The sequence below is a fragment of the Propithecus coquereli genome, unplaced genomic scaffold (assembly GCF_000956105.1).
Source record: "Propithecus coquereli isolate 6110/MARCELLA unplaced genomic scaffold, Pcoq_1.0 Scaffold37, whole genome shotgun sequence".
Taxonomy (NCBI): domain Eukaryota; kingdom Metazoa; phylum Chordata; class Mammalia; order Primates; family Indriidae; genus Propithecus; species Propithecus coquereli.
In genome coordinates, this window is record NW_012149396.1 from 7841062 (window position 1) to 7855914 (window position 14853).

Consider the following 14853-nt stretch of genomic DNA (forward strand, 5'->3'; position numbering starts at 1 on the left):
CGGTACACAACTTCTGCTCATCCCAGCTCTCCTCTGCACTTTCATGCTCCCCGGTTCTCTTAACTATTCATTATTTCTCTCTTTTCAAAAAAAATGAACCAAAGTCTGTGCTTTATTTAGATTTCCAGGAGCCCATCCAGGATAGCACATTACATGTAGTTGTCATGTCACCTTAGACTTGACTTGGCTGTGACAGTTTCTCAGACTTCTCCTGTTTTTGGTGACCTTTGACAGTTTGAGGAGGACCAGGCAGGGATTTTGTGGAAGTCCCTTCACAAACATTTGTCTGACGTTTCTCTCTCGTGATCAGACTGGGCAGTGTGTTTCTGGGAGGAAGATCGCAGAGGTCGTGTGCCCTTCTCAGCATGTCAATGGCACCTGCTGTCACTATGATTCATCACAGTGATGTTGGCCTTGATCACCTGGCTGAGGTGGTTCTGCAAGCTTCTCCACTAGAAAGTTGCTCTCTTTTCTTCCCTTTCCAAACTGAACTCTTTGGAGAAAAGTCATACAAGGGGTGAGGAGTTGTTCTTCACCTCCATCATGGTGGGGTATCTCCAACACTTTCCCATTTAGTTATTTAGTCGTTTATGTCAGTGTGGACCCGTGAGTATTTGTTTTTGACTTTGAGCTGTAATCCAATACTGCCTTATTTATATTGTTGCTCAAATCGTTCCAGCTTTCCATTGGCTTTTGTGTCCCTTAGTGCCCCTGGCAATGTAGTTTTTTGTTTTGGAGAGGGGAGTGTGGAGCATTTTCTTACTTTCTGGCTCTACAAGGATGCTCCAGCCTCATTTGGTGCATTTCTTGCCTGATCCTAGAATTGGGCATTTCTCCAAGGAGTTTCAGTGGAGAGTGGTGTTAGGAACGCAGATCTGGGTACAGGACGTCTTCCTCACTTTTGGTCATTGTTGGGCATCTGTACCTTCTCACCTTCCCTTTCTGCTTTTTCCTATCTATTCTTTCCATAAGATCGCCCGTTTTGATTCTTACAGCTGTCAGAGTTTTAGAAGACCAGACAAACGTATTATGACTTGAACGAGAAATTAGCTGCTGCTTTATGTGGTCTGAATTCCAGTATTGATACGACATAGGAATCCGGCTATAAATAAGATTGAATTTGGGTTCATGGTATTTTTGGTCTGTGATTTATGTCTTTATTGCAGTGTCCAGGAATTTTACAGATTCATGAACCTTCAGGACATAGTTAAAAACTTAACAAAGTTAAATTTTAACAAAGACTCAAAGTTTTATATTTCTGTATAATTCTTGGAGCTTCTTTGGGAAACTTACTTTCGAAGGTCCTGAGGACCTGGAGGAGGATGGCTCTTGGGTCTTACCTTCTCTGAGCTTCAGTATGCTCTTGCTTATTAATAAGTGACGAGAGTATGGATTGGTAAGCTGTTTTGTAGAGCTGCAGAAAGAAGTAAATAGGAAATTCACTGTCTTCCTCCATTCATTCATTGATTTCTTTTACAATTAACAAGCAAATCATAGGGGTAAAAGCATAAATTTTCTGATAATATGAAAATTGAAATATAATAAAGCATCTTTGTTGCCTTTGACATTAGCTGATAAATATTTATAAAGTTGGGGGACAGAATGCCCTAAAAGTAACTCTAATACAAAACTGGTAGCAACAAAAATTTTTGCAGCCGTTTGGGAAATCATTTTGGTATTTGTATTCATGGATCTGAAAAAATGACCCACGGTTGAATCAGAGTTTCAAAACTGTTGGCATCCCTCTTTTTGAAGATTAATAATACTCATTAGCTCCTGCCTGAAAGAAATCTGTTTAACTTAGAAAAATCCAGCATTTGCTGTATGTCTTTCAGTCTTGTCTTTGTGAAAAACCTAATAACATCCTATAGAACTAGTGTCTCTGTTTCATAGTGTGTGAAATGCTGCCTGAAGATTAATTTTAGTGTTTTCCTAGAGAAGGTGAAGGTCATTGACAAAACAGAGATAGGACTTAGAGGGGGAACAGGTTGAGAGGGAATATGAGGGCTTTAGTTTAACACATTGACTGCCATGTGAGTTGTATTTAACTCAGGCTAGTTTTGAGCCTCGGGCCTTATGAAGCAAAACCATGCAGTTGGTTTGTGAAAATCTTACTTGTTGATGTTCTTACTGTTACAATTAATGTTGACAGTTTAAGTCTAAAACCATGGATTGTGTTGGATATAACTCACACACAGAAAACAATAAAAAATAAATTAGAAAGGATCGTTTTGTTTTAACAAAACACTGTGGCCCCAGGGAAAAAATTTATTTTTCTAGTGTGGCAGTGTATGTGTTGAGTTTGACGTACTGTTGGGAGAGCCAAGTGGAATTCATACCACTGACTGGAAAGATGGCTTTTAAGGTAGAATTAGGGCTAAATGTAGAAGTATCCAAGTTCTCTGAATATACATAATTGTTATGACCATGGGAGTTGCCCAGGTCGGCTTTGAACATGGTGGCTGACAGAGTCTGAAAGGACGCACGAAGGGAGAGAAGAAGAAGAGCCACAGAGTCAGGAGAAGCCACGTGGGCTCAGGCAGTGCCGTGGGGTCCACGAGAGGAAACAACGACTGTGAAATGAAATTCTGCAGAAAGGTCACGGGCAGCAAGAATAGACACAAGGGAACAAAGATTGGGAGGGGACCACTGTTAGAGTGTTCTCTAGCGAAGAGACACTGGCTCGGTTTCATCTAGTGGCTAGTAGCTCTGCACTGCTCAATGGCAGTACAAACCTTCGTTTGTATCTGTGAGGGAAGGGGTGCTCAGAGCGGCTAAGTGACTGCCTGACGTCACTAGCTAACAGTGAGAATTTCATCTCCAGACTTCTTGTCTTTTTATTATATCACGTAGCCTGGTTTTTCCTTTTTTAACTTTTAATATATGTTTGTTTATATATGTTTTTATATATTTGAGACAGAACCTTGCTCTATTGCCCAGGCTGGAGTGCAGTGAGCCAATCATACATAGCTCACTGTAGCCTTGAACTCCTGGGCTCAAGCCATTCTCCAGCCTCAACCTCCCGAGTAGCTGGATTGTAGGTGTGCACCCAGCTAAGCCTGGATTTTAACAGTGGCTTCAGAGAGTGGATTGCCAAGGGGCTGGGGGAAAGGTTCCTAGGAAGAGTAGGATTTGTCTGAGTTATAAAACTTGAGCAGCAAATGCCACATGGCAAAAGGGTCTGAGCACCAGGTGTCCAGGGTAAGGCTGGGGGAGGTCTCTGTGTGGCAGTAGGCAGAGGTGATAGGAGTGACCCAAAACAAAGGGAGGGGGCCAAACCCACGGTAGAGGGTTGCCTAGCAAGGCCAGCAGTGGAGGTACAGACAAGATTTGAAGAAGGAAGTAGTGCATCGGGAGAGTTCTTGCCCGGTGATTGTTATCTTTTAACTACAGAAAGATGAAGGCTTGGAGTTGGGAAGAGGGAGAGATTAGAAACAGCCTCTATCCCTTGGCACGATGGGAGTTAAGGAAAAACAAAAAAGGATTGTAGTGCTAGATGACGTTGAGGACCCGCTGGAGGGTGAAGAGTGGGGATTCACCACGGCCAGGCTCTTGGCAGCTGGGAAAAGCAAAGGGGTTCACTCTTGCTTAGCATTCGTTTTGGCCCATGAGCGCTTGCGGTTAGGGGAGCGATGTGAGAAAGTAGGCCAAGCTTCGGAGGTTGAACTTTTGGAAGAGGCTGAGGTCTGTAGTGACATTTGCCTGTGTGGAGAGGACGTCCCCTGAGCTGCTCCTGCAGGGCTGGGGGAGAATACATGGCGAGGAGGCCTATTACAACCATGAGGGAGGAGTAACTGCAGGGAGGGCCGAAGCTAGTTTTGTTCCCACCTGCCCCAAGGTTGTACCCGGATTAATGGCGTTAGTAAGTGAAGCAGTTTGAACTTTCACCTGTTACGTTTCAGATCAGGAATATTATTTGTTAACTGAGGAAGAAAACATACTACCTCGGGCAAAGTATTTGTATATCCATAATCAATACTATCAGGATTAATGAAACCCGTAAATATCTGTTTTGGCTAATAGCCACTCTATTTGCTGATTTCTCATTAACTCACGCAGAATTAACTCACCAAAAAAGAAGTGTAAAGTTACAGAGAGCAGTATTTGTTACATTAAAAGCATGTATTCTGTTTTTTCACGCTGCATACAAACTGTATTTGTACACTGTGTCTCACCCTGGTGTGGGCTGTTTAGAAAATGAAGTTCTGCTCTGAAAGGACAGTGTGGCCAGGGTCCTGCCTCTCACCTGCTGACAGCTGAGAGGATCAAAGTGGGGCGGGGGGTGGGGTCTTGGTCTCCCTTTGTGTAAGATTTCTTCCCTGTGGCTGGAACGTAACCTTTAGGCTTAGAAGGTGCTCTGTCCTACTGCCCAGACTTACATAGGGTCTGAGCAGTGTGGAGGATAAAGGTAAAATGAACACTTTTCTTTGGCATTTTGTTGCTTACATGGTGGGACTTTCAGGTAGCATGTCATTTTTAAGGGATTCCATAGCTCCTTTTATTTTTGCTTATTTTTCCTCAAAACTATACACACTTAGAGATTCCTGAATGTATGTATTCGCGTGTGTATGTTATTTTTTAAGTGTTTGCTAGTTTTGGGGGCCCTGCTACCCTCTCCAGAGCAAAGCAATGAGCCAGGGATTCTTAACAGCTATTCCAGAGATGCAGCTGGTCAGATTTTTAAAAAAACTTGGCTGCAAAACTGACATTTGTTCCCAGGTACTGCAGGAAAAGTGAAGAGGCATGAGGCAGACCTGTGCAACAGAACCGGCTTGGTGTTTGCAGTGGATTTGCAGTGAGAACATGTTTTTCCTTGATAAGCAATTCTGATTAGAGTGGAAAAGAAACAAAGGGTCAGCTGGAGAGAGAGAGAGGAAATCAGATTCTCTTTCCTTTCTTTCTCTTCTTTCTTTTCCTTCTTTTCCTTCTCTCCTTCCTTCCTTCCTTCCTTCCTTCCTTCCTTCCTTCCTGTCTCTCTTCTTTTCTTTCCTTCCTTTCCTTTCCTTCCTTTCTTTCCTTCTTTCTTTCTTCCTTCCCTCCCTTCCCTCCTCTCCCCTCCCCTCCTCTCCATTTGGAGAGCTCTAAAAGTTCTAGAGGTGTAGAGGAGACTGGTACTAGAGGTGGAACTGAGGTTTGCATGGTGTTGTAATGGGAAAGCTGGAATGTGAACGTCGATGGCCGGGAGAAGCCAATCCCTCTGTGTTTCTTTGCAGATGTATAAAAACCGGGGACGCTAGATTTATTGTCTAAGAGGAAGAAATTAAATTTGAAACACTGCATTATATTAACATATGTTTAAAGAACATTTTATATTTGAAGGAAAATAAGGATAAAAATGTGTTGAATCCATTCATCTGTTGAATTATTTCTTTAAAAATTCAGTAGAATAAAAAAACCCAACACACATAATGAAGGACCTTGGTGGCCGAACAGTGCTGGAGAACAGTGACAGGGAGAGTCCCTGGAGATCCACAGGCCTTGTATTATTACCGTTGTTTTACGGGAAGTCTGTATGATACTGTCGGGGTGGCCAATGGGCTTTGATTTGATTTTTTTTAAGTACGCCTGTTGCGATTTACAGTTTATTGATTTTCATTAAGGGAATGCTCATTTCTCCATTTACATGGGGGACCTGATGTGTTTTCACCGGTCAGAGGAGGCCGAACTCGGGCTGGATTTAGGCATGTGTCTTTCCGTTTGGGGATTATTTGAAGTCAGGATTCAGTGGTTAGATTACAGCTGTGCCTTTTATACTGACATTTTTCTAGTTGGAAATTGGGAAATCAACAGTTTTTTATTAGAAAGTATAAGAAGTATGATTAGGGGGTGAATAGGGTTTTCTCGTGATTTCCTTTTTACTTGTTAACTTTTGACTTCTGCCGACAAAGATGAAATAGCTTTCTATAATTTTAAGAGGCTTTGGTAGGAAAGGGAATGTTTTGTCTGTATCATAGGAGAGAATAAAGTGATCATGTGACAGACTTAATTCTTTCAATTTCGGTTTTTTATAAACAGGCCTAGCATTTTTTCTCCCTCAGATATTGTCAGCGTCTTTAGGTGAAAGGACATTATACATTAAGCACAAATGCTGTTAGTGAATTACAGGTTATTTGTATAGGGTTTAGTTTTAAATTATAATAAAAGACCGTTAGTGCCTTTGAAGGCAGGTGCATTTTCTAGGGTATAAATGAAAGACATTGTTAAAATAGCTAAAGCTAATTCTGTTTGAAAATCAAACTGTTGAGGGTAAGGGAAGCTAAAATGAGATTGTTCTATATTATCTTTTAAAAGAGGACAGATTTATTTTTATAGTGTTTTTAAGCAAAAGAATCTATTTTTAAGACAGTAGTACTTAGGAATCAGAGTGGAATATGAAGAAAACTTTCACACATAAATATTTCTCTTTGTATTCAATATAACTGAGAATTGAAGTGGGAGTTAAACATTTTTTTCCCTCGGCAAGTGGAACACTTGCTCTCACATTCAGAATGTGGGAAGGAAAGGGTAATAGGACAGTGTGATTGTGGGTATGAAAAACATTTCTATAAACCAAAAAAGAAGTGTAAAGTTACAGAGAGCAGTATTTATGACATTAATTATACAACCCCAGAGAGGGGAGTCCACCTGCCGCAGTGATCTTAGGTTTCAGACGACACAATGCATTCTCAGTTGCCACTGCACTGAGCTTTGCAAAATGTGCATTATGCATTTTCAGCTCATAGTCAGGCTTCCTTCAGGTGAAGGATGGCTGACTGATATTTTTTAAACCACTGGCAATTCACTGTGACCACTTCAAAATGCCACGCTACTTCACCCTGGGCTCACCCTCCTCCCCCAGGAGAAGAGTGCAAATGTTAGGTGAATGGAGGGACTGGGGGGAGTCGGGTGTGGCTGGATCACTGTGGAGAAAAACTTGCTTCTCAATTCTTCGCAGGGTTTGCAGGCTTGGAGATGCCTCTCTGGGGCTTTCCAGACCTTAACTCTGCTTTAGCTGGTAATGTAGGAAGAGATATGGTGGCATGGTGGGCAACAAGCTAACTAACATTGACTAAATGGTTTGATACTGCTGCATGCCTGTTTATAAATCAGGCAGGTCCCTGGTACATAGCACAGGAGATGAAGATAATCAGAGTCATGTGTTAACCTTCCCAGGATCTGTGAGGATACCCGCCAGTTGCCGGTTGCACTGCTGATCTGGGCCTACCACCCACTGAGTATTTGCGTTATCTCTTAACTTCTTTTTGTTCCTCAACTGAGTGCCCTCTGGGATGAACAGTATGAAACTATGTGATATCTTTTGCTCGCCACAATCATAAAGAGAAAGCAAATAACACAAATCCCGTTTAGCTATAAAGAAAGGGTAGAGGGGGCCAGGTGCGGTGGCTCACGCCTGTAATCCTAGCACTCTGGGAGGCTGAGGCAGGAGGATCGCTTGAGCTCAGGGGTTCCAGACCAACCTGAGCGAGAGCCTATATCTACTTAAATAGAAAAATTAGCCGGGTGTGGAGGGCCGTGCCTGTAGTCCCAGCTACTTTGGAGGCTGAGGCAGGAGGATCACTTGAGCCAAGTTTGGGGTTGCAGTGAGCTACGATGACACCACTGCACTCTACCCAGGGTGACAAAGTGACATTCTGTCTCCAAAAAAAAAAAAACGGTAGAGGGACTTAGGCAGAGCCCAGCTACCATTGAGGACTTCCAGAGTCTGGGGCCAAGCTTTGGATAAGTGGTGGCTCTAAGAGTCCATCTGTCAGGCCCGTTCAACGTTGGTGTTGGTGGGAGGCCGTGGCTCATGATTCTGTGCCTTGAGTTTTCTAATAATAGTGACCTCCAACCATAGATCAACATGGTTGGTAAAGGTAGTTCACAGGGATACCTTGCTAATGGTGACTTTACAACATCAATATGATGGTTAAAAATAAGTGTACTGACATTCAGGGATTATTCATAAGTGGGTGGATTCTTATGTGGATAGAGTGTCTGACAGATGGATATTTCATTGCCCACATTTTTGCAGTTTAAGTATTCAATTTCATTTTAAAAAGAAAACCATAATCTCAGACTTTCCCACTGGGTCTGACTTCTCATAGATAGTTTCACATCAGTATCACCGTAGAAAGGTTTTGTTTGCTGTGTACCTTTTATGTGGGCAGTAGTTTGATACTGGGGGTATGTTTTTCCCTGTGTAGGCCCCCAGACACCCATCTAAGAGAATAGTGGCTGTGTAGTGTTTTCTCCAGGCTAAGTAGGCCACCAAGGGAAAAGTACACATGACTTCTTCAGCTCTGTATTAACTTAGACACCTGCGAATGGAAGGTGATTTATTCCTCAGCTCGCATTGAACCTTAAGTGTTTATTTCATCGTCAGCAGTAGTTTTTCCCAACCAAATTCTTAGGAGTGCTTGGACGTGTCCCCAGAGTGAGTTAATCCACTGAGGGTCTTAGCACCTGTTGATGGATTTGTGGTTTATATGAGTTTTCACAGGTATGCATATTCTTGTCTGAGTATAAATTCTACCTTGACCCTAGTATAGTTACTTTGATTAGGAATGCATGATCTTTTACAGAATGTTCAAGAAAAAAGTCATTAAATACTTCAGTAAAATGTGGAAGATAACTTCTCAGGGACGACTAAAACATTAAGGGAAGACTAATGACAGTAAATACTGAAGAGCGAAGAGTCTAGGACTAGGTACCCGTAAATCAGCTAGGCGAATTCTTGTATTGGAAGTTGCCCAAATTCAGCTGTCACCCTCTTCCCTTCTGACTTGATGGTTGCTTGCTTGATTCGTCTTTCTCTTTTCTCTTCTCTCTCCTTCTCTTCCTCCCTCTTTCCTTCTTTCCTTCTCGTTCTGGCTGCTCACCTCCACTGCAGAAAGAAGGAGCAGGTAGAGATTCTCTCACTTCCTGAGGGTCCCAGAGCTAGTGAGTGACAGAGCGGGGTCCAGGCCCACTCTTTGTTATAAATCTAGTGTTCTGGCCCCTGACTTGTGCTGTGTGTTAATTATTTGGCACTTACGGTATAAAGATGAGTGGCACTTTGTCCTCAGGCTGCGAGGTAAGAAGAGATGAGTACACACGCTCTGGGGTATATCCCAGGAAGTAACCCTAAGATGCAGTGAGTGATCTGGGGGTCCAGGGAGCAGAACAGCCCCCTTGCAGTGGAGGTTTTGTCTGATCCCCACAATCACTTGTTCTCTGCAGGTGGAGTGAAGGGCTCCTTTTAATGACCCCAAGCACTACATGTATTTATATATCCTTCATCTTTAGGAAAGGCTGTGACTGTCCATCTTCCTAAAACTCTCCATCCTCCTACCATCTGAGAGTGTTTTTTTTTTTTTTTTAACATAATAGGGATAATTAGGATTAAATAAAAATTGGTGGAATAAGCACTTTATTTATTTTTTTTTTTTTAGAGTCTCACTCTGTTACCCCGGGTGGAATGCAGAGGCATCATCATAGCTCACTGCAATCTCAAACTCTTGGGCTCAAGCAGTCCTCCAGCCTCAGCCTCCCAAGTAGCTGGGACTATAAGCGTGTGCTACTACGCCCAGCTAATTTTTCTATTTTTAGTAGAGACGGAGTCTCGCTCTTGCTCAGGCTGGTTTGGAACTCCTGTGCTCAAGCGATCCTCCCGCCTCAGCCTCCCAGAGTGCTAGGATTGCAGGTGTGAGCCACCATGCCCAGCTGTTATTTTCTCTTAAATCCTAGGTGGACTTATTAGCAGTAGATATTCTGTGGTGGGTTTAGATGCTCATTTCTTCTGCAGATGAATATTGAGATCTCTAATTGGTTTTTTGATTATGTTTCTTTTAGTGTGTATTCCCAATCCAATGGTAACTATGATAGTGATAATTTGCCAGCAGAATCAAATACTGTCAGTTAAACACTGTCATATTCCACAATGTGTTTGGTAATAGCTTTTTATGAAAATGACACATTTCGTAGTCGATACACCAAAACCTGCTTTTCTGTGCTGTAACAGTTTCGATCAATTTCGTTCTCGTTAACGAGGAGTCACGCTGGTGACACTGCAGCAGTTTGGAGGGATTACTTTTGAAGCTAAAATTATTTAGGTTCTGTGCATATTCTCTGGGTGTTTCTTCACTTTGACTCAGAGTTCTGTAATTACAATAAAAATGCAGTCACCACCTTGCTCTTTCTTGGTAATCATCACTACGTTTGTGTAAATCCTGCAGGGAGATTTATCTCATGGTTAGGAAACGTTAATTGCTGATGGAGTTATTTTCTGTTCGTTTAACAGAACCTCTGATCACATTCATGACCATGGGGGACATGAAGACCCCAGACTTCGATGACCTCTTGGCAGCATTTGACATCCCAGATATGGTCGACCCTAAAGCAGCTATCGAGTCTGGACATGATGACCACGAGAGCCACATGAAACAGAATGCTCATGGAGACGACGACTCCCACACACCGTCCTCCTCTGACGTGGGCGTCAGTGTCATTGTTAAGAATGTGCGGAACATGGATTCCTCTGAGGGCGGCGAGAAGGACGGCCACAATCCCACCGGCAATGGCTTACACAATGGGTTTCTCACGGCGTCCTCCCTGGACAGCTACAGCAAAGACGGAGCAAAGTCCTTGAAAGGAGATACGCCTGCCTCCGAGGTGAATCTGAAAGACTCGGCGTTCAGCCAGTTTAGTCCCATCTCCAGTGCCGAAGAGTTCGACGATGACGAGAAGATAGAGGTGGACGACCCCCCTGACAAGGAGGACGTGCGTTCGAGCTTCAGGTCCAACGTGTTGCCAGGGTCGGCTCCCCAACAGGACTACGATAAAGGAAAGTCACTCGGAGGGGAAAACTCCAGCAAAACTGGAACCTCTACATCAGGCAGTACAGAGAAAAACAAAGTTAAGAGAGAAACAGAAACAAATTCTATAAACCTGAGTGTTTATGAACCTTTTAAAGTCAGAAAAGCAGAGGATAAATTGAAGGAAAACTCTGAAAAGGTGCTTGAAAACAGGGTCCTTGACGGGAAGCTGAGCTCAGAGAAGAATGACACCGGCCTCGCCAGCGTTGCGCCGTCAAAGACGAAGTCATCCTCCAAGCTCTCGTCTTGCATAGCTGCGATCGCGGCTCTCAGCGCTAAAAAGGCGGCTTCAGACTCCTGCAAAGAACCAGTGGCCAATTCAGGGGAATCCTCTCCGTTACCAAAAGAAGTAAATGAAAGCCCGAAAGCCACTGACAAGTCTCCCGAGTCCCAGAGTCTCATCGACGGGACAAAGAAAGCATCCCAAAAGCCACCGGATAGTCCCAGGAGCATTTCAAGCGAGAACAGCAGCAAGGGGTCCCCGTCCTCTCCTGCAGGGTCCACACCAGCAATTCCCAAAGTCCGCATAAAAACCATTAAGACGTCTTCTGGGGAAATCAAGAGAACAGTGACCAGGGTATTGCCAGAAGCGGATCTTGACTCTGGGAAGAAGCCTTCCGAGCAGACGCCATCCGTCATGGCCTCTGTGACGTCCCTTCTGTCATCCACAGCGACAGCCGCTGTCCTTTCCTCTCCCCCCAGGGCGCCTCTGCAGTCGGCAGTTGTGACCAATGCGATTTCCCCTGTGGAGCTGACCCCGAAGCAGGTCACTATCAAGCCTGTGGCGACTGCTTTCCTCCCGGTGTCCGCTGTCAAGACGGCAGGATCCCAAGTCATTAATTTGAAGCTCGCTAACAACACGACAGTGAAAGCCACGGTCATATCTGCTGCCACTGTTCAGAGTGCCAGCAGCGCCATCATTAAAGCCGCCAACGCCATCCAGCAGCAAACTGTTGTGGTGCCGGCGTCCAGCCTGGCCAATGCCAAACTCGTGCCAAAGACTGTGCACCTTGCCAACCTTAACCTTCTGCCTCAGGGTGCCCAGGCCGCCTCTGAACTCCGCCAAGTGCTAACCAAACCTCAGCAACAAATAAAGCAGGCAATAATCAACGCAGCCGCCTCGCAACCACCCAAAAAGGTGTCTCGAGTCCAGGTGGTGTCGTCCTTGCAGAGTTCGGTGGTGGAAGCTTTCAACAAGGTGCTGAGCAGTGTCAATCCAGTCCCAGTTTACATCCCAAACCTCAGTCCTCCCGCCAATGCAGGGATCACGTTACCGACGCGTGGGTACAAGTGCTTGGAGTGCGGGGACTCCTTTGCGCTTGAAAAGAGCCTGACCCAGCACTACGACAGACGTAGTGTGCGCATCGAAGTAACGTGCAACCATTGTACAAAGAACCTCGTTTTTTACAACAAATGCAGCCTCCTTTCCCATGCCCGTGGGCATAAGGAAAAAGGGGTGGTGATGCAATGCTCCCACTTAATTTTAAAGCCAGTCCCAGCAGATCAAATGATAGTTTCTCCATCAAGCAATACTTCCGCTCCATCTTCCGCTCTGCAGAGCCCTGGGGGAGCCGGCACACACACTGTAACAAAAATTCAGTCCGGCATAACGGGGACCGTCATATCGGCTCCTTCCAGCACTCCCGTCACCCCAGCCATGCCCCTGGATGAAGACCCCTCCAAACTCTGTAGACACAACCTAAAATGCTTGGAGTGTAACGAAGTCTTCCAGGACGAGACGTCACTGGCTACACATTTCCAGCATGCTGCAGATACGAGTGGACAAGTAGAGTATCATTTCAATCTTGGTGTTTCAGTGATGAGTCTGTAGACACGAGTGCTTGATAAGATGCCTTTGGTTTTGGGAGCGGGAGCCTGGTTAAATGGTGGGCGTGTGTGTATGTGTGCACATGGGCATGCCAGCAGGCAGGCATGCGAGAGAGAGAGGAGGGAGGATCGTTTTCATAGAATAGAAACAATGTCGAAACATGAATCTTATTTTCAAAAAATGTTTTTTTTTTTTTTTATTGGGAAGATAATTCTTTTAGCCAGATGTAAACCGTATGTACCAGTTGAGCTACGGTACTCTAGATTTTGGTTAACTGCTCAGTCACTGACGTAGATATTGGATGTCAGAGATACAGCTAATTATAGTGTCATCCCATTGTATTAAGTGTTCAAGTAAGGCTGTATCACCAGAGTTCCTGAGTTATTAGTGACAATTTTGGGATTTTAAAGATTACTTACTGTTATTTATAGTACTGAAATCTCTTTTATAGTTAAACACACGTAATCAGTACCCACTTTTATGGTGTGTCTACTTAAGGTGATGGTCTAGAGGTATATTTAGTAATATTCTTCACCGCAATGAATTAAGCTGCAGTGGGAGACCCATCTCTGCTTAAGCAGGTTACTGTGTGTGTGTGTGCTTGCAGCTTCTGTTTCGTAGTGAAGTGCAGGATGATGTTGGTGACAGACATTTCAGCCTTTTACCTCTTACTTGTTACTCCACGAGGCAACATGTGGCTAACAGATAAACGTGTTTAATGCATATATGATACCGTTATTTGGAAGGAACTGGACATGTTGAATGAAATAAATCCGACTTAGCCCATATGACATATTGTTCAAACCAGCAAACTTGGGAGGCTCAAAGTGGGTACGAGTTTGAGCTAATGTGCTCTGCCTCTCAGACTTTTCTTTGTGAAGATCCAGCATTAAACTGGTCTTTCCTTTTTGTATCCTCCAGTATTTGTTAATTGGGAGGTTTCTGCTGCGGGTCAGCAGTCGGTACCATCTGGGCGGAGAGTTCCCAAAGGGCAGTAATTGAGTTAAGTTCTTTGTAGGATTTAGAGTTTTAGAAACAAAAAGTCAAGAATATCTCTATTTTGTTTTTCCTCTGGATTTTCAGTTTAGTGGAAATGGAAGCAATGAAGAGTTTTTAGGACATTCCTGCAGGCTTGGATGCTAACTGTTTCATCGGCTCTGACAGCAGAATGCTCAAAGAAGAGGAAGGCAGCTGCGTAGTTGAGGAAGGCAGCGGTGGCTGTAGCTCTTCAGCCTGTCGTAGTGATAATGCTTGAGTTCTGTCTGGATACCCTCTTACCTTGTCACTACTTCAGCAAAATGGTCATATTTCTTTTCATCCCAAAAGGATGCAGTAAAAGGGAAAGAAGACCAAAAACCCTTTCTCCAGTTCCGTTTGTCCTGTTTCTGTGTTTATGGGTAGATCGTGTGGGGCTGTAGGCTATGTCCTGGCTTAGGAGGGTTCTTACTACTGGCTGTGTGCTCTATATCTGGCATTTTGAGCTGCTGTCAGATATGTCTATCTTCCTTGGATCCCTCCTCTAGGAATGAGGAAGGACATGGGCAGAGAGGTAGGAATATTCCTCCTCCTCTGTGTTCTCTCAGTTTTTGTTCTCTGTTAACCTTCTAGTCTGAACAGCCAAACCAGGGTCAAATGGGCGAAGGTCTTTTCCTGGGAGAAGGAGATGAGTATCTCTTGTGCATGTGGTTGCTTTGGCATCATTTTTATATTTTTCTGGGACAAGTAAAATGTGCAGGTCACCTATGTCACCCAGAGTCCAAGGAATGAGTCACGATGAATGTACATTTAACTCTAAGGCCAAATACACTCTAAGCAAAATGTTTGCCTCCCATTCTATTTCCTTTCTCCAATTCTGCCTAGCTAAGTCATCCACCCGGCTCGCCAGAGAAGAGTGTTGATATTTAGGGAGCGTCAGCCGACTGCACGGCCCGGTGCCACAGGGCTGCATGAGCACACCCCCGGTACACTCTGCTGCTGTTTCTCAGCTCCCTTCCCTCCTCGGAATTGCAGTCCAGCGAACCCCTCCACCATTACCCGTTCTCCTCGCGCCCAGCCCCACGGTTCTCACGCAGACCCAGGCGAGAGATCTGCTTTCTACCCTAGCAGGAATGGCTGCTGCCTCAGCATCCAGCTTCACCCAAGCTCGAGTCTCCCCCTAGTTCCGGGAGGTCAGTCGGACACACGTGGCTG

The 14853-nt window shown here is 44.4% G+C and overlaps 1 protein-coding gene across 4 annotated transcripts in view; it reads left to right on the forward strand.

Annotated features, from left to right (window-relative positions):
* Window positions 1-14853, forward strand: part of ZNF532 (zinc finger protein 532) — a 111465-nt gene that overhangs the window by 37622 nt on the left and 58990 nt on the right. For all 4 annotated transcript variants that reach the window (XM_012651791.1, XM_012651793.1, XM_012651794.1 and 1 more), the window contains one exon: window positions 10262-12621. In XM_012651791.1, coding sequence (XP_012507245.1) covers window positions 10279-12621 — 2343 coding nt within the window. In that variant the 5' untranslated portion in view covers window positions 10262-10278. The remainder of the gene's footprint in view (window positions 1-10261; window positions 12622-14853) is intronic.